Here is a 23,211-nt window from a genome sequence, read left to right as displayed (position 1 = left end):
GCAACCACAAACATGTTGGCACAAGCCTTCTGAAAGCTTTTCACTTGTATTTTACTCTCCTGTTGATTGCTTGCTCTCGGTTTCTCACGAAGGCGGATCAAACGCTCCCGAGGGTTTCGAGGCGAAATCGTCATCAACCGCACCAGCGCAAAAATTGTCAGAAGATGCCGTCATCATCTGTTGTGCAGTTCAACTGTCACGCTCATCAAGTGCACAGGTAAAAAAAATATTTTGGCTTTCCTAATTGCCTTATTTTGTTCAAGTCACATGACTTGATTCTAGCTAAGCCGCCATTTTATTTGTCATTGTAACTCCCACTTTGAGGGCCAGAGGCATCCAGCATGTTTCCATCTTGTTGTCAAATCAATACGACAAACCCAATGATCTAGTTCACCAATGACACTCCGTTAGAGGTCGAACAACCTCCACCCAGAGCAAACATCGCCCGGCAGGCTCAACTTCACACACGGCTCATAAAGTCGTGATTGCGTACTAAAAGCCTTAACGCGGCGCGGCCGTGATGTCAGTCCAAGCTGTAACTGCAAGGCAAACATACCAGGATGAACACGCAAAGTGTGTAAAGATCTCCGGAATGGGGTGTGCGCTAAAGACTTCGGACACCTCATCATTATGTCCACATCGTGTCATAGCTGCCCTTACACAACAGCACTTGTTTGTATGGCAAACATGAAGCGGTGGAAACAATGTCACCTTTTACAATTAGCACAAACTAAATCCAAAAATGGAGTTGCGAAGTGAAGAATATTTTGCAAGTTCAGACTTTAATATTACCGCAGGCCTGGATGTGAAATCAAAGCGCTTGTTTAAAAGGGCCCGTCTGCACTTGAGTGAACAGAATGTGCCATTTTGCTGTGGGGGGGTGGGGGTGGAGGTGAGGGGGGGTCACCAATAACAGGTGCTCCCTCGCAGCTGTCCCGTCTGACTTGGAGGTGAAAGAGTCAGCAAGCAAACCTCTTGTTGTCGCTCTTTTACGAGCCAACTCAACCTTGTTAGAGAAACAACTCAAAGAAAAGTGAAAAAAAAAATCTTTGGCATAGTTTTGATAAATGTGACATTTGTGGCAGATGCTAATGCGGATTTTAAGTTAGCATAAAGTGGGCGACTAATTCATGCCTGATGCCCAAGTGCATCGCTGTGCTCGCCCCCTCCCCCCCAAAAAAAATCCAGATAACTGAAATGGTGAAAAACAGTTTAATGCTCTACAATCGAGTTCTACAAAATTCTCAGTCTTTGTGTGTTTTCTGCAATTATTTTCAAACATTTATCGTGTATTTAGAAACAAGTCTGATTTGACTTTATAGAGACTTACAGTGAAACACTTAAGAGTCGTTGTTGTGTTGTCTGCGCTAATACTTTGAGTGAGAGGGAAATCAAACACTGATAGAATGCGTGACAAATATTTAGCAGCACTAAATGTCATCGCTGGTGTCGGTCTCAAAACTGAGATTGGAATGATAACACCAGATAATTTAGCCCGTGGCTTAACTGCGGGCGGGGGAGTGTTAGCAAAGCGGCTAGGATAGCACGGTGAGTGTGACGCTTCCTTTGGTCCTCTTCAAAATGCCCACGGCCTCCTCGTGCGTGACGCCCTCCAGCGCTTGCCCGTTGACCGCCATGATCTGGTCGCCCCGCTTCAGGCGACCGTCCTCCGCCGCCGCCCCTTTGCCGAAAACCGTTTTGATGTAAATGGGCAGGTCGCCGTGGGGGCTGCCGTAGCCGCCGACGATGCTAAAGCCCAGGCCGTCCGGCCCTCTCTCCAGCGTGATGCTCTTGTATTGAGGCGGGCTGGTGACAATACGGGGGACACAATTGCAAAATTCGGACTTACAAAAGCAGTCACTGAATAATAATGATGATATATTTAGTACCATTTATGAATTATGGGTTAAGTTCAAAAACAGGTGGATTTTTTTCCTGAAACTTCATTGCTATATATTACAACGCATGATAACCTCCATATTATAGGTCAAAATTATGTATAAATAATGAAAATATCTATTAAAAAAACTGTTTTTTTTTAAGTCAGCATCAAAAAACTTTAGGGTCACGTAAAGCCATCTCTGATTAGAATTATAAGATCCAATTCCCAATCCATGTATTGATATTTTTGAGATGTTTGAGAATATTTTGCCATTTTTCACATGTCCTGAGTGTTGTTAGTCACCTAAATGTTGAACAGAGGCTGTGATTTACCGAAATCAAATTCTTTGTTTGGCACGCTCAAACATGGCGAATAAAAACTCTTGAATCTTGAAAAAGAGCAAAGAGAAGTTTCATAAAGCTTCAAACCTGAGGTCATCCTGGAAGATGCAGCTGGGTGACTGAAGGCCTCCAGCCGCCTGCTCCTGAGCCGCGCCGGTCACAGTGTTGTCGACACCTGCCACCACCTAAACGTCACACGTTATTATTGACACCAATCTTAAACAATCAAATTGATAAATCAACTTACTTGCAGCTGTATTGTCCCCGTGGCATTTTTGAGCAAAGTGACGGCTTGCGCGTGGCTCATGCCTTCAGTAGAAGTTCCACAAATACTGATAATCCGGTCTCCGACCTAGTGAAAGGTCGATTGATAGAAATCATTCATTCATTTGGTTCGAATCAGAATTGATCTGTGCATGTTTTGTTTGTTCTAGTTTCAATTGTCAATCGAACGTGAACGCATTCACGGCACTGTTTGCAAACTCAGTTCGCAAAGGGCAGCCCGCTATCTCGTAAAACAAAGCGGCGCAATTGTCTCCTAACGGAGTCCTTTGTTAGCCACGGCTGTCTGAATTCAAGAGTGGGAGATTTATTAGGCTCCAAAAGTCTGTATCACACAGGGCAGCGATTGTCAACGTGGCTCCCCCCCCTTCCATTTCACTCGCTGCGGGCTCCCGTCGGATTTGAGACTCTTTCCGGAATGGTTGGTATGCATATTTAGACGCCAAATGAAGGCGCCTGTGATACGAACGCCCAGGGAGTCGCTAGAAGTTGAGTTATTTGAGTTTTGTGTTTGATGGCGACTGATCAAACTATGCTGAAAATTCAATTCTTTGGTAACATAGCGCCAGCCATCTGTCTGGTATATGTACGGAATTTTCGAGGACAAATTAGCTTGTGGAGGACATCTGTGGAAAGCTGAAAATGGCGGAAATGATCATTATGCCGCCCATCTGTGACTGCCATCATTCTATGAGGTGTTATTTTAATCAGATCACTCTTTGTTCAACATTGGGCTGAAAGCACGGCGGCTTGCCATTTCTTAAACAACAGGAGTCAAAAATACGATAACTGGTTCATGAAGCAAATTTGAAGCTTCATTTTCCCATCACTACTAATTGGGACATAGCTTTGTCTAATAAAAGAGGAACTTTGCTGCCATCGTGTGGCCTCTATTGGTAATTCCAAACATTTTTGTGTAAGCTTCTATTACACTGAATTCTCACTATGGATGGTGGATCTCAGTTCCTTTTCATCGCAAGCTAAACGGATGTGAATGGAAAATGTCACACCATGAGCTTCTGGGTCTGCGCCGCCAGGCCAACGGGGTTCATCATGGCAATAAAGATGGGGATGTTACCCAAGGGGCTGCCCACCCCGCCGGCAATACTGACACCCAAGGAATCACCGGGGCCTTTGGTGAACTCGGCCGTTCTCATGTCCTGGTGATCTGGTGCTGCAGGAGAAGAAAACCTTTGAGCGTCTCATTCCTGAAGCCATGTCTCGCTGAATTTAAAAAAAACTACTGACCCTGCTGCTGACTCTCATCACCAGAAAGGATTCCTGAGGCCACCTTGGAACTGGAAGGTTCACTCGCCTGGGTGAGAGAAACCTGGTTTGCCGTAGTCCAAGTGACGCACTATAAAAGTCTCAAACCTACCTGACTGCTTTGGGAAAGCCTTCGCTGCGAGTGAAAGGGGCCGGCTTTAAACCTCCCGATGTCCATCTTCAAGGAGCCAACGCAACACTGAAACAGAATGACGATTGAATACCCGATGCGCCACAACGATATGTTGTCATATCGCCACTACCTTGAGGAGAGCAGCGACCGTCTCCTGGGTGGCAGAGCGGACGTCTTCCCCGTTGACCGACAGGATCTGGTCACCCTGCATCAGTCGGCCATCGGTGTCCGCCAAGCCTCCTTTGATGATGTCCGACACAAAAACTCCGGTGTCATTCCTGGCAGAAAAAGACAGATGGACATTTGCTTTCTTTTATTTCGGCCTACATGATGTGGTTTCCATCATCCCCTGACCTCAACCCTATTGAGAAGCCTGTGCGGCACACTTAAAAAATCTTTGAGGGTGGACTCTGAGGCTACACAATGATTTTCTGGATTATCTAGTCAAGTCTACCACGGATGCTACATTCAGCGCTAATTACCTTTGCTCCCTGGATCTGAAGCGCAGAAGAAAAACCATAAGCATTGTGAGTACCCGACAGCTTTCATTAAGAGTATAGAGAACCAGAAAATCTGAATCCTGCCTTGGTAGAAGAAGTGCAAAATCCAACTTTGATTGGTTACCTCCTCCCCACGATGCTAAGTCCCAGTCCCTGGGCGGGCCTCTTGCGTAGCTCCACGATGAACGAGTCCCACAACTCCTCCTCCTTGTACTGGGCCTCGTCCCTGTAGACAACGAGCCGGACCCTCTGCGGGGTCTGCCGCAGCACGTTGATGGCCTCGTCGTGGCTCGCCGCTCGCAAGTCGATGCCGTTCACCTGCGAGACACCAGTCGTTGAAGGCATCTATTTGATTGGCTGACTGGTTGGAGAGTTTGTTAAAGGGACGTCCCCCTTTTGCAGAAGCATCGTTACGATGTTCTGCCCGCCCTTGTCTTTTTATACACAATACAGCGCTCCCCTCAAAAACCTAACCTCGAGGATTTGGTCTCCAGCCCAAAGCCTGCCGTCCTTGGAAGCCGCACCTTCTTCGTAAACCTCGTGGATGATAATGGCCCCCTGTCGCCAAAAGGAGATTAATTCCACTGGGATCCAGGAACGGTTCAGTTTCAGGAAATGTTAAATCTTCCTCACCAGCAGAGTGTCACAACCCCCGACGATGCTGAGTCCCAGGCCTGTCCGCCCTTTGGAGATGTCGATGGTGGTCTCGCAGCCCGGGATAATGGGACACGTGGCCGGGTCGGAGGCTAGCGTCGACGGGCTGGATGAGCGGCTGTGACCTGAAGACAAAAAAAACAACAACTGTGTCTACGTGGTTCCTTTAATTACCGCCAGGAATAAACAGTCAACTGACTCACTTGAAGATGTTTCGGGTAGACTGGCGACCTTCGGTTCCCCATTGACTGCTGCGGTGCAGCTTTCCTGGATGGTTACCTTGTCCTCTGTGGTGCCTTCACCAACCGCAACGTCTTCCTGACGGTGACATAAATGGAACGCTCGTTGCTCGGTTACCGCGTAGGCTTATTGTGCTCATGTCACATTCATGGTGCAATCCTGTGTGGGCCTTTTAATGGGAGGTTCGACATGCACACTATCCTGTCTGTGGTTTTTCTCCGTCTTTTGAGTTGGGAAGGATGCGCGGACCACACAACGTCGCTCGTGGGAGAAATAATTTCGGACTGCTTCTTTTGATGGCACGTCATCAAACGCCATGGCTCAAATTGGGATGAAATCTTTTGGCTGGTTTGCTTGTTAAAATGACCTGCTTCAAGTGCCAGACTTGCTGTCTTTTCTCAGGGATGGCTCTTTATGTTTTTTGGGTGTGTCTACTCATGTTAGACACGACTACCAAAATGTCACACACTGCTTTCGAGGGCTGAATTTCCCCTTCCCTCCCAAAATACAGTCATGGTGTACTCCGTCTGACCACTTGTTCAAACCAACATGTGTTCCGACACTTTGTCAGGCCCCGGCTGTTACCTCCACGTGCGACTCGGCTGCTTCTCCCTGGGTTTCTTTCACGGGTCCCACTGCCATCTGCTCCAAGGCTTCTGTGTTCCTGTTCCATAAGAGTCATAACTCACGTGAGCTGTCGCCTTGACAGCAAATTATACTCAACTAGAGGGTTTGTTAATTTTCTTCACAGGAGGCAACTACAACAGTTTTGGTCGGTGCTGATGTTTGGGTTAGCAATTTTTTTTTTCAACTTTGGAAGAGTCTCCACTTAAATTCTCTTTTGTGTGAAAACATCTCCCTCTAGTGGTTATCTAATGTTACAACAGTGGAACCAAAACGTGTGTTTTGTACCTGATAAAGATGATTTGGACTTTAGATGGGGCGCTTTTGATAATGGAAGATGCATTCTGGTGACTTTGGCCGTAGAGGACCTGTCTATTAATCTAGAAGAAAAAAAAAATCAGCTGCGTCCAAGATGTTGATCAAATGTCCTTTTCTCACCTCGAGGAGCTCATCCCCGACAAGCATGCGTCCGTCGGTCCCGGCCGCCCCCGCGGGGTCAATGCCCACCACAAAGACACTCATGCGGGCACGGTCCCGGTTGCCGGCCAGGCTGAGGCCCAAGCCCGTCTTGCCCTTCTCCAGCTCGATCACGTGCAGGACGCCCGGGAGGCTCCCGTAGCGCTGGACGATACTCTCTGACATGGACCAATGGAAGAAACATTTGGTCTTAATCAAGAGGCACTACTTCAATGAGGGGAAAAAAAATTATATTTTTTTTAGGTGACCAGGGCATTTATTAAGGGGGAGGGGTCAAATAAACACCTCGCCTTCGACCATGATGTGAAATGGGAACTCACCCCAGCTGTACCCAAACTCCCCTTCCTCCGCCTCCTCCTCCTCTACCCCGTCCCGTTCTTCAGCTTGGAGGGGCGGAGCCGGAGTCTCTGCCAGGGTGTCGGTGTCCGTCTCCCCCACGTGGGGCACCACCGGCAGGGTGAAGGCCATGCTGGCAGTTGTCAACTTTGCAGTGTCACGCTTCTTTGGCTTCGAGGGGGGGGTAGTCATATTAGTAAAAGGCAGAGAATCTTTTTTTTTTTTTACAAATCAATAGTTGCTCAAAGGTTTCCCAGGTGAGCACAATCAATTATCAGAAGCTGAAGGTTTAAGTTAGTTGAGGCTGATGGATGATTCGGTCATCGATACTTGTGGCTCAGATGACAGCTAACGCAATAAAGCTTGCTCATTTAACTCAATAAAACTTTGTTACACATAATTACACACTACTCACTATGTTACGGGCTTTCAGCGGAAATGTTAGGGCAAACATAAAAATATTGAATGATCTACAGGTGAACTTAATTCCATTCAAGGGTCAAACACCGCAAAAAGAAAATTATAAAAGCACAGAAAATTTGAAAAGTTGGAGATATGCATTCAAATGTTGAGAAACTTCAATTATGTACCTACCTGAAAAATAGAAGTCATTCACACTTGCTACACACAAGCCTGTCTACACAATTAACATGAAGTGACAAATGCAAAACAACAACATGATGATTGGACAAAGACAAACGTTGAAGACGCCGGCCGACATGTGCATGCATGGCCAACGTGGCATGTTCACTACACTGGCTTTTTGCAAATAGTGGCTGCAGTTGTCTAAAGGTGGGCTGATTCCACGTGTTATCCAAAGCAACGTTACTTGTATACTTGTCTTGAAAATCACAAAGTCCTCTAAAATGGCTGTCATTTTTTTTGGGGGGGGGGGGGGGGGGGGGTTATGGCAAGATTACAGTTTATGTCCTGGAAATATTCTTGCAAGAGGACAAATTTGCTGAGTCATGCTTTTTTTTTTTTTTTTTTTTTTTTTTTTATACTGCTTTGCTCTGATTACATACTATGAAGGAAATGGAAAAGTTTGTTTTTCATAGTGGCTTCAAATTTGATAAGAATCGGATAACATTTTAAGAACAGGTTCCTTTTTGAAACACTCTTCAAAATGGCCGCTTCAGACCAAAATGGATTCTACATTTAAAACAGACAAACACCTATTGACTGATCATTACAGTCAGTTCATCTCATTTAAGTTGAAACAACTTTAAATGATTAATGACTGACTGCTATTTGAGGAAATACGGTTGAAATTGTCAAACCATAAAACACTAAAATCTGTCAGCCGTTCCGCAGCACGTGCAGGGACATGTCAGACACGAGGAAGGCCACAACAGAGAGACCCACAAACCTTAAACGGGGTAGGAGTGAAAGGGTTAGTTGGGGAGAGGCGGAGGACAAGTCTACTGTGACTGTCACCCTCCTACAGAGAAGAGACAAAGGGCGACAACTTTAGACGATGACACATTTGTGACACAACATCGATTCACTCACAGTCTTCAATAGAAACGATCGAAGCAAATAGAAAGCCAAGGTGTTCCAAAAGCTAAAAAAAAATCACCAACCTTGTCCCTGGGTAGACTCGGTACATTTTCCTCGATGGACTCTGCACTTGTCGATGACTACACAACACAATAAGACATCAAGTTGGATTATATGGATCTTACTGTATACGCATTGGCGGAGCTAAGGAGGGAAGGGGGGCTGCAGGGCACTGCCTCCCTCAGATAATATGTTCAAAAAAAATTCTTGGATTTTTTTCCACATCTCCACCATAGGCGTGTTTTCAGAAGAATATTTTGTGTTTGTAAAACCTTTCCTTTTTGTTTTGCAGACCCCCTGAGATATCCTTGACCTTACCATGACAAAAAGAGAAAAATCCTGGCTCACATGTAAGGTGAGTACACGATATTTTCTATTTGGCAAAGCCAAAACGACCTTGTGGTTTCCCGAACACAAAATAAGTTGCTTCGAACCTTTTAGCCAGCTAAATTCAATATACACTTACAAGAGACACGCGCCCACGGCTTAGCTAGGACACTCACACCTCTTTGGCATGCACGCTTCAGTGCTTATGCCAGGTAATCCATCTCTCTTCTATTCAGTCTCCCTGCTTTCTGTTACATCAACCATCAATCACACTCGTGCTTGCCGTATCTCATCCTGCTTCTCTTCTTGCTTTTGTTAAGCACGGCACACTCCTTCAAAGCTGAATCTTCCCGGATCGGGATAATTAGAGACAAACTTGGGGAGGGGTGGTAATGGGACAATCTGTCTGTTCATTTCTGATAGCACTATGGCCCGTCTATCATGAGTAGACCCACAAAACAATCTCAAGAACTGATACCTGAAAAGTGACAGAAAGTCTGCCATTTTTTTTCATGAGACCTACCCTGGGTTTCTGGATGATACTCTGCACCAGGAAGGACACCGGATTGCCCGCCCTACGGATGGCCTCCACCGCCTCCTCGTGAGTGGCGTCTCTTAGGTCCACGCCATCTACCTGAGGGGTGAGGCTCGCTCATTATCCGCTAGCCCATCTTGTTAGATAAGGGTCCACTTGATTATAGTTTACCTCCACAATCCTGTCTCCGGTCTTCAAGGTGCCGTTCTGTCCGGCGGGACTGTCCTCCAGGATGTGTTTGATGAAAATACCCCGCATCACCTCGCCGTTGCTCAGCCGGCTGCCCATCCCGCGGCCTCCCACGATGCTGATGCCTAGGGACTTGCCGGGCTGTCGGAAGAGCTCCACTCTGAGGGTGGAGGAACCACAACTTTTCAAACGAGGTACATTCTTTTAGTGGTACAAATGAAAAATAATTATATTAAAAATATTTTTATAGTAGCATTACTCAATTAAAGGTATTATAACTATATTTTCAAATTTATTATGTTTGATATTGAAATTTAAAAAAATTATTTGAGTCCACTTACAGTCGTGGTTGGTTCCAGTTGCTAAAAGTCACGCTCTCCTCGCCCTCGCCATCCTCCCGTTCTGGAAGGTTGGGAACATCCCTGAACACCAAAAAAAAAAAAATCCTGGCTTTACAAAAGCACCACTTTTTCATTTTTGATGAGACTCGGGTGCTTACTTTGGAGTCGGAAAAGACGCCGGCTCGGAGAAGACTTGGTCTTTGTCACTCTGCTCCAGGCTGCTCTTGTACTCCTCCAAATATTCTGCCGGGACGTACGTGATGCTGGACAAAAAAACAAATTATATATATATATATAATGTGGAGTCTGCCTCACTGGTCACAACGGATGTCACAAACATGCTGGGATTAGAAGGGCGGTTGCCTATTCAGTGATGTGAAGAAGTCGTTAGTGATGAAGGCATGCAAGATGAACAAAGAGATGGACAAACGGGGAGGAGAGAAAAAAAAAAGAGCAAAACTGCCCAGATGATACCGGCCGGTTAGTCATACTCACACATAAAACGGGCACAGATCATCTTCTGGTGAGCAAGCAGATCTAGAACGTGAAGAGTTGGCGTTTATACACCGAACAGAACTGTGCCTTTGTTTAGTTGGCCAAGCATGCGTCAGTCAACCTTTCTGTTTGTTTTAAGGCTGAACCAAAAATATTCATGCTGAATGAAAAGTCACCCAACTTTAGGATAACTTGAAAAAAATTATGTAATATATATATATATATATATATATATATATATATATATATATATATATATAATATAACTTTTTTCCTGGAACATACCTACTTGTGACTGTTGGGGGGGTTTTGCAATTATTTTTAAATATTAATATAGATACTGTGCAGTTAAAATGCATTTAATACGTTATGGTTTACTTAAAATGTATTGCATATAATAGTAAAATAAAAATTATACTAAATGAAATGTTTTAAAAAGAAAAAATTATAAACTACTGAATATTTTTAGAATCAATGAATCTATTAAATATTTGTTTAATTACTAATTGAATAATCAGATATAATTTTATTTGTGTTACTGTATTAAAACATTTCCCCCAATTACTGTTTATTAATAAATTATTTTTGTTTATTTTAAGATTGAATGTAAAGGTAAAATCAAAAGTAAAATACACCTAAACTGCACTTAACAAATATACTGTGCTAGAGTTAAAAACTAAAAATAAATTTGATTTATATGGCCTCTGTATATGACTCAATTAACAGGGGTTTCCTGTATTTTGTCTCGTCCATGATCTTACCCCATGTCCGGTCCGATCAGAGAGTGTCTGCGAAGCATGGCCCGCGCCTGAACGTTGCTCAGCTTGGCGGTGGGTTCCCCGTTAATGGCCAGGATGAGGTCGCCCACTCCCAGGCGGCCGTCCCGACTGATAGATCCGCCGCGGATCACGCTCCGGATCAGCATCCCCAGGCCGTCTTTCATGGCGCTCACCGTCATTCCTGCGAGAGCGGGTATGGGCTCTAAAAATCGGACTAAAAATCCTCCTTCGATATTGAACAACTTGAATTTCTAAACACAAACCAAGGTTGGAGTTGCCCTTGACGACCGTGATGGTTCGTTCGAAACTGCTCCCCGGGATTGCCGCTTGGTCGCCGGCGTCTGGTCTCGTGTCGACCTCCTTGAAAACCACAACAAGACTCCTCATCTGTGACACAAAAGTTCAGAACATTCCTTCTAAACTTACCTTCACGGAGGCTTGTTCTTCCACCAAAGTGCCGGTGGGATCTTCGGCGTAACACGGAATCAATTCCGCCGGCTCAGGCTGGATTTCGGGTGTGATCTGGAGGTCATTAAATGGGCTGTAGGACTCCAAGGCTTCTGGTGTTTCCTCAACGGTGGCTAAATCCTCATTAGAACCGCCGAGAGGAGCAGTCATGGGTGCCGATCCGTAGTCGAGGTAACTTGAAGTCTGTGTTGAGCACGGTTGGGGGAATTTTTTATCGACTTTTTGTAATGCTAGGCAGCAGGCTACAAACGCAAAAAAATATTGCTGACTTGAACAGAAAATGACACCAAAAACTTGTTTTGGGTCGCAAAATCTTGTTTGGAGTTGCACTGCTGAAAGGTCAGCAGTATTTCTGAAACCCTCCACCATTTTTTCAAAACAATGACAGGCTTAAAAGCAAACTTGCTGAGCATGTTTTTGTTCAGATGTGACTTTTTTTTTCCTCATTTTGACAGGTGCGTAACTGCTCACCTCAGGCGTGGACGCGCGCAGGAAATCCAGGTCCGAGCTACTTCCGTGAAGCGCAATCATCGACGCCTGGAACGTTTCCTCCTCCCCGTAGTAAGCTCGCTCCAGCGCCTTTTGCTCCACTTCGCTGGTGTCCACCTAGCATGACACAAATGATATTCAACCCCGAAATTAAAAATCTTTTTTTGGTCCCCTCTGTTGCTTGATAAGCTAACTAACCAATGCCGGCTCTGCTCGGAAAAGAACCCCGCCAGGCAGTTCATCTTCATCTCTGTCTTGGAGTAAACTACGGCTGAAGTCAAACGAATGCAGGGTGGACAGCGGCGTGACTTCCTGCCCACCATAAAGCTGCGGTGAGTAGGAATCACCACTTATCCCCTAAGAAAAGTGGAGAGATTCTTTCAGTGTCTCCAAGTGTTTGGAGGATTATGATTGTCAGGCTCAATTTTGAGAGGCGACACCGCCAAACGTGAGTTCCCGCATCCTGCCATAGAGGCCGGTAATCCGCGTGACCTCGACACCGGTAAGCCGAAAGCAATACAAGCGAAAATGAAAGCCGGGAGCTGCGATGAACAGCCCCTGGCACCCTCACACCGGCTTTTGACCTTGTCATTGGAGTTTTAGGGTTTGAGGCGACTTTCAAATGTCATCACTGTAGTTGCAAAACGAGCCTAAATAAAAATAGCCTTTCAAACTAAATGGGCGGACAAATTTAGATCTTAAATTTTTGTAAGTAATCATGGCCGACCTGGAAATGCCTGTGTACATTTATGTTATTTTTATTATATTATAATATGTAATATATTATATAATATGTGTAATATATTATATATATAACATAATATATTATAAAACATAATATATAATAAAACATAATATATAAAAAAATATATCTATACACATATACACACAACATCATATTATGTGTATATATATATACACACACACATATATATATATACACACATATACACACACATCATATTATATATATATATATATATATATATATATATATATATATATATATATAAATATAAAACATTAAATGTAATATTTTCAAATATAAATTGACTACAAACTATGACGAGACGAAACATCAAGTCTGATTCCGAATACTTACGGGAAGAGGTTTGGCCACCCCGATCCGCACCATGCCCAGCTCGGCTCCTTTGAGCGCTTGGACGGCATCTTCCAGGCTGGCGCTCTCCAAGTTGGTGTCGTTGACAAACATCAGTCGGTCCCCCGGCAGCAGTCGTCCGTCCTGCTCGGCCACGCCGTGAGGAACCAGCGAGCGGATCACGATAACTGTCTTGGCCGAGTCCAGTGGGTCCTGCGGTAGGGCCGGAATCATTAACGTAACCGGAAACTAAAAAGATAGTTTCAAATCCTCTTACCTGGTAGTCGAGTATGCTGAATCCCAGTCCCCCTGCTCCTTTCTCCAGCTCAATATTCTGGATCTCCAGCTCCCACATGGCCAAAGGAGACCCTGTCGCCTCTGGAGTCAGGTCATTTGCTGCTTCCACTGCTTCCACCACTTCCACGCTACTCAGGTCGATTTGTTTCTGCGAGAATGGAAAACATAGCCCCTAACTCGATTGTTTAGGGTACTCCGACTTTCATATTATAAGAAGCCAGGCGCTGGCTTTGACGTGTCCTATTTCCAGCTAGCATTGTCAACGACTGCCGCTAAAGTGTGTAACTGGAGTCGTGCTGGCCTTTTTGTGAAACCTTAATCCATCACGCTTGGCAGTATGGAGAACCAATGGAGCGACTGACAGCTCAGGCTAACCTAATCACATGTGGAGAGGCCGCACTGTCAAGGAAGACAAGGACACTCGAGCAGCGGCTGACAACCTTTAATATGACACGGCATTTGCACCTACGGCCATTCAAAAAAAACACACATCATCATTTGAAATGATTATGATGAATTGCCTCCAATGGCGGCGCTAGAGGGGGGGCTGTGGGGGCATCCTACCACCCACTGAAATATGCTTAGACCACCCAGGTTTTTTTTTTTTACACATTTCCAGTTATGCCCTGAAGGGAATGACGCTTTATCAGTGTTTTCTTTTTGTTTTGTATTGCGGATCCCCTAAGAACCTCCCAAAAGGAAAAAAAATTCCACCATAAAAAAAAAAGAAGAAGCTATTTTGAACCATTAGGGCCACCGTAGACAAAAGATCTGTTTCCGTGTTTTTACACATTTCCTGCCATAGTTTCAAAACATGGTAATAGAAAATCAAGTACCTGGAATTGCGATCTGGTAGATGACACTTGACCTTGTGGTTCCAAAGTGTCATTGTCGGGCTGCTGGTGGGGGGCGGGTCTGCAGCACGTCATGTACACCCCGAGGGGCAGCTCCTTCAAGATCCGAACCACCTCCTTGTGGGTCTCACCGATCAGAGATATGCCGTTGACCTGAGACGCAACGGGATCGATATTAAACTGGGAACCCGTCGTTGCGGCGTGAAACGCTCGGGGGCCTCCCTACCTCAACGAGTTCATCCCCACTGAATAGTTTGCCGCAGCGACCGACGGGCCCTTCGGGCAGCACGGAGCGGATGTAGTGATGGCCGCTACTGGCTTCCAGACTGATCCCCAAGCCGCTGTTCTCGCTGAATTTCTCCACTTCAGCCACCTGCCAAAACATTCTCATTATAGTCATTTTTTTCCAAATAAAACAAAAATAATATTCAGCTTAAAAAATAAATAAATACTTGAGCCACCTGCCCAAGCTATTCTCATTCTAGTACATTTTCCAAATAAAACAAAATACTTGAGCCACCTGCCCAAGCCATTCCCATTATAGTCATTTTTCCAAATAAAACAAAAAGAATAATCAACTTTAATAATAAAAAGAAAAACTTACAACAACTTCATTATTTGCCCCCAGAATCTCTTGCCACTTTTTCACGAGTTCCTCTTCCTGGAAGGGTGTCGGAGTCGTCGCCCCTTTGGGAAGTAAAGAGTTAACGATGCCATCCAATCTCAAACAACAGGCACCGTTTGAGTGTTTGGAATTTGCGTTGCTAGGACGTTTGATGCCCCCCCTCTCCTACCATGTTTATCTTGCGTCAGCTGATCTACAACCGGCGTGACGGCAGGTCCTTCATTCATTGTCTGCGTCTGCTTTTCGTCCGAGGGGCTCAATTGACGAAGGGAGATGGGATCTTGAAAGAAACAATGTTGTGCTTCAAAGTGACGTCTTAACGGAACTGCTGTGTGATGACTTTATATCAGTGTTTCACAAGCCTTTGAGAATCAATCAACAATCGCTGAACTGTGAATGTCGTCGAAAATGTAGTTTAGATTAAAAGAAGGCAAAAAAAATTTGATTGGCATACACAGCCTGAGTCTACCTAAGTCTGCTTCCGTCTGTCCTTCCAGATCCAGCTCATTCAGGTCCGCAGCGGACGAGGGCAGGATGGTGACGACGGGGGCCACGGCGGGCGGGATCTCGTCTGGGCGGAAGCCTCGGCGAATTAGCTTGAGGTGGACGGCCTGGCCCGTGTGTCTGAGAACTTCCACGGCCTGTTGGTTGGTGTATCCCTGGATGTCCACGCTGTCCACCTTCACGGGCAGCGATCCAAACAAAAACATTGTGAGTGGTCGATTCTGTTAGCTACAAAGCTGTGATGAAAACATCCCAAATTGCTAATTCACTTAAGTACAAAGTAAAACAGGGAGATGTTCTGAGCTAGAAGAAAAAAAAAATGGAACACAAATGAAGAAGTTACATCCAGCCGGGGGCTCATTTTTAATGTATAGTCATTAAGAACGGGATGGATCATTGTGTTTAATCTTTTATATCCCCAGGAAAAATGTGCCATTAATTGTTAATTCCTCAAAATTATGCAAATCCACAGACCGAATGGATTAATTGCCCCCTGTTGATAGCTCACATAAAACATTTCCCCGCACAGCCCATATTGTTAATAATATTAATGATATTAATTAGCATTGACAAGAGGGGGGGGGGTGCCCTTTTATTATTATTTTCATCGCTTTTATTAGGAAAACTAAAATAAAATAATGATACCATGCCTATGTTGTGGGTCCCCAAAAGGCGGATGTATTTTGGAAAAATAACAATAAACATTTTAAGAGGGCAGCGTACTTACGGCCACGATCTGGTCCCCCACGTGGATACGACCGTCTTGATCCACAGCGCTGTCTTTTGTTATGCTCTTGACAAAAATACCAGAAGGCTCTGAGGAAATGAAAGACAAAAAAATTTTACCCCTCACACATGTTTGAACCGGCTAAAGTGGTGAATGCAATTTTTGATTCTGCTCACCTGAATTTTTATCCCCGACATAACCGGCAATTGTGATGCCAAGTCCTTGTGTGTTCTTGATGAGGCTCACATCAAACATGCCTTCTTCTTCTTCTTCCTCCTTCTCCTCAACCTGTGAAAAGGTTGGAAAGTTTTAGCATGGAGGCCATACGACGACGCACGCTTTCGGAGCGACGCCGACCTCGGTTGTCGGGAGGGGCACCGGAGTGGACGCCGAGACGGAAGGATTCTCGTCCACGTGGCCCCGAGTGATGACCAGCTTCACACGGTTGCCGCACTGGCGTAGCACCTGCGCTACCTGCTCGCTGCCCATCCCGTAAAGGTCGGTGTCACCGATTCGTAGGATGTGGTCGCCGCTTCGCAGGCGGCCGTCCTTGACGACCAAAAGAGTGTTAAGCCGAATTAGGGAATTACCGTACACCAGGGACGGACAAAAGTTTTTTAAGATAAGGTGTTAAAAAACAAAATTAAAAAGCATTTATATGTAGAATTGTTAATTTTTATATTATAATTTTTTTTATCATAAAATAACAAAAAATAATAAATAATTTGAATAAGTAAAAATACACTCATAATTTGATTCAAATTAATAAATTGAAATTATTTAATAAAATAATATAAATAAATCAGATGTAGCAATATTTGTTTATTGAAATATTAAAAAAAAAACTCAACTGTTTTAGAAAATGCAATTTACACAACTCTTTTTCAATTGAGAATGCAGTTAATGTTTGATTCAAATGAATCACCTGGTCGGCGATGCCTCCAGGAAGGATGGTTTTCACAATAACGCCAGTTGTCTTCCCTCCGACGATACCAAAACCCAGGCCAGTGCCATCGTTGACCAGCTCGATAGTCTCCACATGCTGCCACTAAATGATTACGGATTATTTAAACAAAGCTTGTTTGTTAAATCGGGGGACACGGTGCCACTTGCCAGCTGAGGTATGGGCCCTCGAGCCACGATGAGTTGCACCCTCTCGGACGCCCTCTGTAGGATGCCGATGGCCTGTTGGTGGGTTACGGTCTGGTCCAGGGTCTGGCCGTTGATGGCCAAAATCTGGTCGGCTTCCTTCAACTTGCCATCGCTGCAGTTTGGATAAATGAAACTCGCATTTAGCAACCAAGAGCAAAACATTGTTTTGCAATTTGGCTTCACGCATTAGTCACATTGGCTTTGGAATCCAAAATGGCCGCCAAAATGGTTAACTTTCCAAGCATGGTGTGAAGATTTGAGTCCATTCACATACCTGTGAGCCACACTTCCCGCTTGGATCTCTTGAACGAATATACCGAGCTCCCCTCGGTTCTCGCTCTTCAGACCCACCACACTGAATCCCAGACCCCCCGACGCTGGCTTCTGCAAGTCCACGTGTGCCACGTAGCGTCCCTGCGTCGCACACGTTTAGCATCACTATCAAAACGTAACGAAGCGTATATAAAACCAAATCAAAAATTAGTCCTTCTACCTGCGCCATAGTCTGAATAATCTGATCCAATTGATCACATGCGGGTTTGCCATCTTTGGTCTCCGAGGGCGCCACATGGCTACCGTTGTGTTGCGCTTCTGTGATGCGATCACCACCCCGCTGTGAGGAACACACACACAGACACACAAATAGACATAAATCTCAAGCAAACAACGTTGTTGTCTGGATGCTTGGCGAGCGCTATGATCATCCAGTCCAATATTCCGGATTCTGAAACTCGTTATCTGCCGTGATTAGCCGCATCAAAAGCCGCCTAATCCTTCAGAAGATATCAGCTGCTTTCCCCACCATGGCTCCAAATATAATATTTCTATTATCGTCGCGGGCCATCTGGATGCCTCAATGCGCTTGTTTTTAATTACTGCTGTGACAGATGAACTGAACCAATGCGGCATAGTACGTAAAATGTTTATTTCCCCACCAAAGGGGGAGTTGTGTTTATGACCCAAATGAATAGCGTAGACAAATAAACAAGTTTTACAAACTAATGTTTGTTCAGCCCTTGGCCAGAAGTGGCCATTGCTCAGACTATTCCATCCTTAGGACTGATGGAAGGCCGTAAGCTACAAAAACAAAACACACAATTGCTCATGAAATGTAACATAAAATCTATAAATGTAGTTTTTGCCCTTTCTGACAGGAAAATGGTTGCCCACCCCTCTTTGAGGTCATTTGTGTGTCATGTAGATGACTAACAAAGTGCCACACGCTCCTCGAAAATAGCCCCCCCCCCCCGCGGGCCTGGCTGACGTTAGCGTAGCATGCTGCTAACGTGCATGCGCTTTGTTGGCCGGGCTAACTAAGAGGATTAAAGTTCCAGTCTGGTTCTTGCGCATTTAACCAATTGTTTCCGCCCCACTTCACACACAACCGGCGGCCTCTTTTTGTTGCTGTCGTCGTCGCCGTAGCTACGCGGGTTGACCGAGGCCCGACGGACTGTTTTCCGAGTGTTACTCTGAAGGAATCTGAACATTGCTCATCTCATCTCAGGAGCTGGCCCGCCCTCTTGTCTCCCACCGCATTGCTGGCATATTTTCATTCGGCTTCCCGCGGCCCCCTTAAGAACTCTATCCTGGCTTACGATAACGTTTGGCTCCCAGTCGCGAGGCGTTGTGACTTGTGCAAGATAAGCATTCGCCACTCAACAATTGTGCAAGGGGGATAAAATGTTCTGCTGTTCCAAACAATTTCTCTATGAAGCAGGGCCGTGTAGAAGGGTGGCTGAAGGGGCAACTCCCCCCCAAGTATAAATTGCTACTCGAAGTTTCGGATTCCGAACAAATTGGTCACCTGGTCTTTGAGCTGCTGCACGGACTTCTGCAAGGCCAGAATCTGGTGGAAGAGGGGGCTTTGGAGCACTGACTTGAGCAGGCTGAGCTTCTCCTCAGTGGGCACCTCTCCTCGCTCTTTCAACTTGGCCTGGAGTCGCTCCACCGCCTGCAAGGCACGCTGCGTGTCTGAGAGCCGTACGTCACATATTTCGGTGACGGGCCGAGAGAGAAAGAGGACAGAACACGGGCGTACCACGTTTATTCATTTGGAATGTGAATAGTTGGACAGAGCAACATTTCCTGTTCAAATAATAACAACATTAGAAAATCGTATCTCGAGGTGCAAAGATTAATCGACGACTAATCGATTACACTGGACAGCGGTGATTTTGGTGCCAACAAAGTTTCAACAATCAGCAATCTTTATCAGATAGCCTTCTATATGCAAATTAACTTAATCTAATCAAATTAAGCAACAATTAAGAAGATTATTAGCAAAAACAGGGGATTTTAAAGAACAAAATACTCTTCATAATGATTAAAGTATATTTTTTAAACTGTCAAAGCACATCAATCAATTCATTGTAAATAAAATAATTGATTAAAAGAAACTAATTAAATGTTTGTACTCAGCGGCGTAAAAGTTACCCAAAATAATTTAAATATATTTGGCAATCGCTTCTTGTTTTTATAAAATTGTCCAAATCCTTTGAATTTCAGCTTCTTAACAATATTCAGATTTCTTTAATCATCTATGAAAACACATTTATATTTTTGGCGAGTAATATTTTGATCCTAAATTTTCTTGAACATTTTTGTCAATTTTTTTAAGACCAAACCGGTCAACTGTCAATTTATTGCACTTCGGCATTTTGAAACTTTCTGTTTTTAAATATAAAGACGAATGAAAATTAAAATCCTATTTTAATCTAACTAAAATCTTAATATTTATTTAATTAATTATCAAAATAAGTGTTAGTTGCAGCCCTACTTATAAGACATATTTTTCTAACCTCACCCAGAGTCCCTGTTCAGTCTTTTAACCGGTTATGCGATTTTCTTTTCAGCAGAAATAAAAACAAAGTTTCTAATGCTTTTGCAGCCCTTTGGCAAAATCAGGAGGAAATGAAACAAATCTTGCGTGCGCTTGCCAGAGCTGGCAAAACGAAAGCCCCCTCAGTAAGAACGCTCCACTGTCATGTGGACAAAAATGAAGCAATTTCCAGTGCTTGCCCACTGTGACTATCACCTCGAGGGGAATGCGCCGGGGTCGAAAGTGAGGATTTGTTGTTTGAACAAAGGCTGCCGACAGCACCCTGGCGTCAGCACGTTTTCCCTACACAGGTAATCTTATTCGAGAAACATTAATTGGCCACGCTCGAGCGAGCAGACAAAGGCTTCGACGAAAGATTGCATTGTGTTCACGCCAAAGTTAACATTTGATAGATGGAAGGCAACGCTTAACGCTTAGAATCATCATTTAGGGCGCAATGACTCCGTAGAGTGCATTAGGCTTCCATTAAGAACAGCATCGACTCACCCATTGTTTCAATCATTTTTACAGCTCCGGTCGGGCGGGATTTCTGCCCATTAAATGCAATTTCACACTCGATCTGCTCGTCAAGGCCTGGAAAGCAAAACGGAATGTTAGCGGGAACAATGGGAGAGGTCGGCTAAGGGCGTCGGTAGGAGTAGTGATGTCCTAATGAAGCTTCAAATTTGCTTCATGAACCAGTTGATGTAATTTTTCACTCCTAAAGATGGCACACTTTGTGCAACACTGAGACTCCGTTATTCAAAACAACACTGCCATCTAGACGAGTCAAAAATACAATAACTGGTTCATGAAGCAAATTTGAAGCTTCATTTTCTTATCACTTGGCGGCAGTGTTCGTTAGGTCAGTGGCTGAAAGAGATAGTGTCGAGTCATTGATGATCTGTTCCTGTTTACGAAATAGACACAAACATTGGACACTGTCTGGAGACCCTGTTCATGTTCCTGTTTATACGGTCATTAACCCCATCCCATCTCTGTTGTTATAGTATTATACTTTGCAGAATCACAGCAGACTAGACCTCAGACTTAAGTGGCGCCTTCATTTGCTCCTATCGGATTTGTTGCTTTTAATTTGATTATTAATTCAAATTCAATATTGTGAACATTATTTGCTGTTTCTATGGCTAATACGCTGGTCACATTTATTACGGCGGATGCGTTGGCATATTGTTTTGAATTAGCTGTCTGCAGCAGAAATTAAAAGGGAAAGTGAAAAAAATGTGATCTTCATTTTAGATGTCCAAAGGTTTTGTGCTTTTAGGACTTTTTTTTAGTTGTCGACTCTACTGTAATATGTCCCTCCTCACTTGCCGTACTGTGATTCTTCCAGGGAAAGTCTAAAAGCGTAATGTACGAAAACTAAAGTGTCTGAAAGCTGCAATTATCATAAAAGATTAAGAGTGCCCCAATATTGTTTCCAATAAGGCTGTGATTGGCTAATGTAGCTTAGACTGGCCATCAATCCCCATTTTTTTGTTTTGTTTTAATGTCTTATTGATGAACGACTAAAGATGTGTAACAAAACAAAATTAGCTAATACAGTGATCCCTCGCTACTTCGTGTTGCGTTTATCGCGGCTTCACTACATCGCGGATTTTTTTTCCAAATTAAAAAACAATTTAAAAGTCAAAATGAAACTAAATTGAAGAAACGTGTTTAGGACAATGTTGTATTGTATCCAAATGTTCGTTTACATTCCTTTAGAAGTCCGTTTTTGCGTGTTAGCGCGATCGCGAATTAGCATCTTTCCGCTAACTCGTTAGCCTGCCCAGTACTTTTTGCTGGTGACCGTACTTCGCGGATTTTACTTATCGCGGGTGGTTTTGGGGGAAAAAAAATTATCAGCGATAAACGAGGGGTTACTGTATGATCAAATTAAATGATTGATGGGGTGAATGACCTCCTACAGCCCCGGAGAACGGGGCTGAATCCGTATATTACACATTTATCCACGTTTGCGTGATTTTTTTTATGGGTTTGATGGTGATGTGAAACAAACAGTTAAGATATGAGCGTGACAACCTAACAATTATCCATTGAGAACGGTTTACTCATTAGCTCGTTTAAGGCACTGCTGGACTGAAGTCCGAAACACGACGTTGAGTGTTTTTCTTCTTGTTTTCCTAATAAACGATGACGGATGCGTGCGTACTTGGCCGTGTGCTAACGTGTACGACAATTGGCGTTGGCTCGCCTCAAATGTTGCATAGTAAGCGAGGACAATCCGCTTTTCTCGACTCCTCCTTCTTCTCCACCTCCCCCGGGCCAGAGTCTCATCCGATCCGTGGCGAGAAAAGCAACAGGCTACCGAGCAACAAAACTCGGGGCCAACTTTGACAACATTATCAATACAAAGCCAAGAAAGCGAAGAAAAACAATATTGGCACAGTCCGAGTAAACGCGCACTTGAAACTCATTCGTCATGTTGGCGGATCAACTCTCGCGGCGTCACCAGAACGAAAGCCGTAATCGGAAATGTGTATTCTGTAGATAAACCACCAAATATCTACTTACATGAAGCTGCCCTTCCCCAGCGGACGGTATCCAATGCGAGTTCGCGTTGTCCCGCGGCTAACGGCGCACTGACCCGGTCTTAATAAACAAAGGGGGCGTAGCGTAACCCGATCCTGCGCGGCCGCTCCACTCGGAGAAAAGCGCACCAGCAGGGGCGGAGGGTTGAGTTTCTAGGGTTAAGGCCCCCCCTAGTGGCGGCCTTCGCTCTCTGCAAAGTCTGTGGTGGTGCGCTTTGACTTACGAGTTGAGTCGACCGCGCTCGTGACTCAAAGCACTAGCAATCCGTTTTAGTGTGACACCAAAGGAAATGTACTACTTTATTATTAATCCATCCATCCATTTTATGAATGTTAATCTTCACCCCCCCAATATTGACTTTTGACCCTATCTTTTTTTTGTTGGTTTTGTCAGTGATCAGTGTTTGTTTTTTCTCCTATTTTTGCATTTTTGTCATTGTTGAAATTTTTTAGATTCTTTTATAAGGTGGCTTTATCTGTTAAACATACTTTATACGTGCCAAAACCAAACTGGTGCAATTTCAAGTGTGCCTATGAAACGATTCTTGTCATGATGTGGAGAATAACGAGGCCTGCTCTACGCTATTAAAATCCCTAAATATCACCCGAGCGCTGACAAAATGTCACCGCCTGTCAACTTTGAAGACAATTTGCTACACCTC

At 44.4% G+C, this 23,211-nt stretch overlaps 2 protein-coding genes across 14 annotated transcripts in view; one reads left to right on the top strand and one right to left on the bottom strand.

The window, feature by feature from the left end:
- Positions 1-1,198: 1,198 nt before the first annotated feature.
- Positions 1,199-22,690, bottom strand: LOC125977597 (multiple PDZ domain protein). Its single transcript, XM_049734353.2, has 45 exons — positions 22,533-22,690; positions 20,502-20,588; positions 18,981-19,147; positions 17,670-17,789; positions 17,451-17,590; positions 17,138-17,288; positions 16,950-17,072; positions 16,382-16,573; positions 16,201-16,312; positions 16,025-16,113; positions 15,263-15,473; positions 14,963-15,073; positions 14,773-14,855; positions 14,395-14,541; positions 14,151-14,321; positions 13,295-13,462; positions 13,021-13,230; positions 12,117-12,275; positions 11,901-12,035; positions 11,388-11,612; positions 11,225-11,321; positions 10,944-11,142; positions 10,183-10,224; positions 9,846-9,950; positions 9,688-9,768; positions 9,329-9,506; positions 9,146-9,256; positions 8,319-8,375; positions 8,105-8,176; positions 6,720-6,906; positions 6,361-6,557; positions 6,211-6,302; positions 5,884-5,962; positions 5,262-5,376; positions 5,038-5,183; positions 4,879-4,962; positions 4,529-4,722; positions 4,387-4,401; positions 4,035-4,182; positions 3,884-3,970; positions 3,754-3,820; positions 3,516-3,679; positions 2,471-2,575; positions 2,311-2,408; positions 1,199-1,806 (listed from the first exon to the last, which is right to left on the bottom strand). Exons 2-45 carry the CDS (start codon positions 20,515-20,517, stop codon positions 1,536-1,538), a joined length of 5,721 nt encoding a protein of 1,906 aa, XP_049590310.1. The 5' UTR covers positions 20,518-20,588; positions 22,533-22,690; the 3' UTR covers positions 1,199-1,535.
- LOC125977602 (adhesion G protein-coupled receptor L3) overlaps positions 16,377-23,211 on the top strand; it is a 99,751-nt gene continuing 92,916 nt past the window's right edge. For all 13 annotated transcript variants that reach the window (XM_049734411.1, XM_049734388.1, XM_049734440.1 and 10 more), the window contains exon 1: positions 16,377-16,522. The gene's annotated coding sequence lies outside the window, so the exon portion shown is untranslated. The remainder of the gene's footprint in view (positions 16,523-23,211) is intronic.

The sequence above is a fragment of the Syngnathus scovelli genome, chromosome 1 (genome assembly GCF_024217435.2).
Source record: "Syngnathus scovelli strain Florida chromosome 1, RoL_Ssco_1.2, whole genome shotgun sequence".
Lineage (NCBI taxonomy): Eukaryota > Metazoa > Chordata > Actinopteri > Syngnathiformes > Syngnathidae > Syngnathus > Syngnathus scovelli.
The sequence above is the reverse complement of the archived record's forward strand: the minus strand, read 5'-3'. Positions and strand labels throughout refer to the sequence as shown.

What these genes read in the sequence shown, in the direction of transcription:
- LOC125977597 (XM_049734353.2), bottom strand. An exon ending in CTACCAGATCGCAATTCCAG is followed by an intron (nt 13,463 to 14,150) that starts GTACTTGATTTT and finishes CCATTCTCGCAG; the next exon opens with AAACAAATCGACCTGAGTAG. An exon ending in CCGGAGACAGGATTGTGGAG is followed by an intron (nt 9,257 to 9,328) that starts GTAAACTATAAT and finishes CTCACCCCTCAG; the next exon opens with GTAGATGGCGTGGACCTAAG.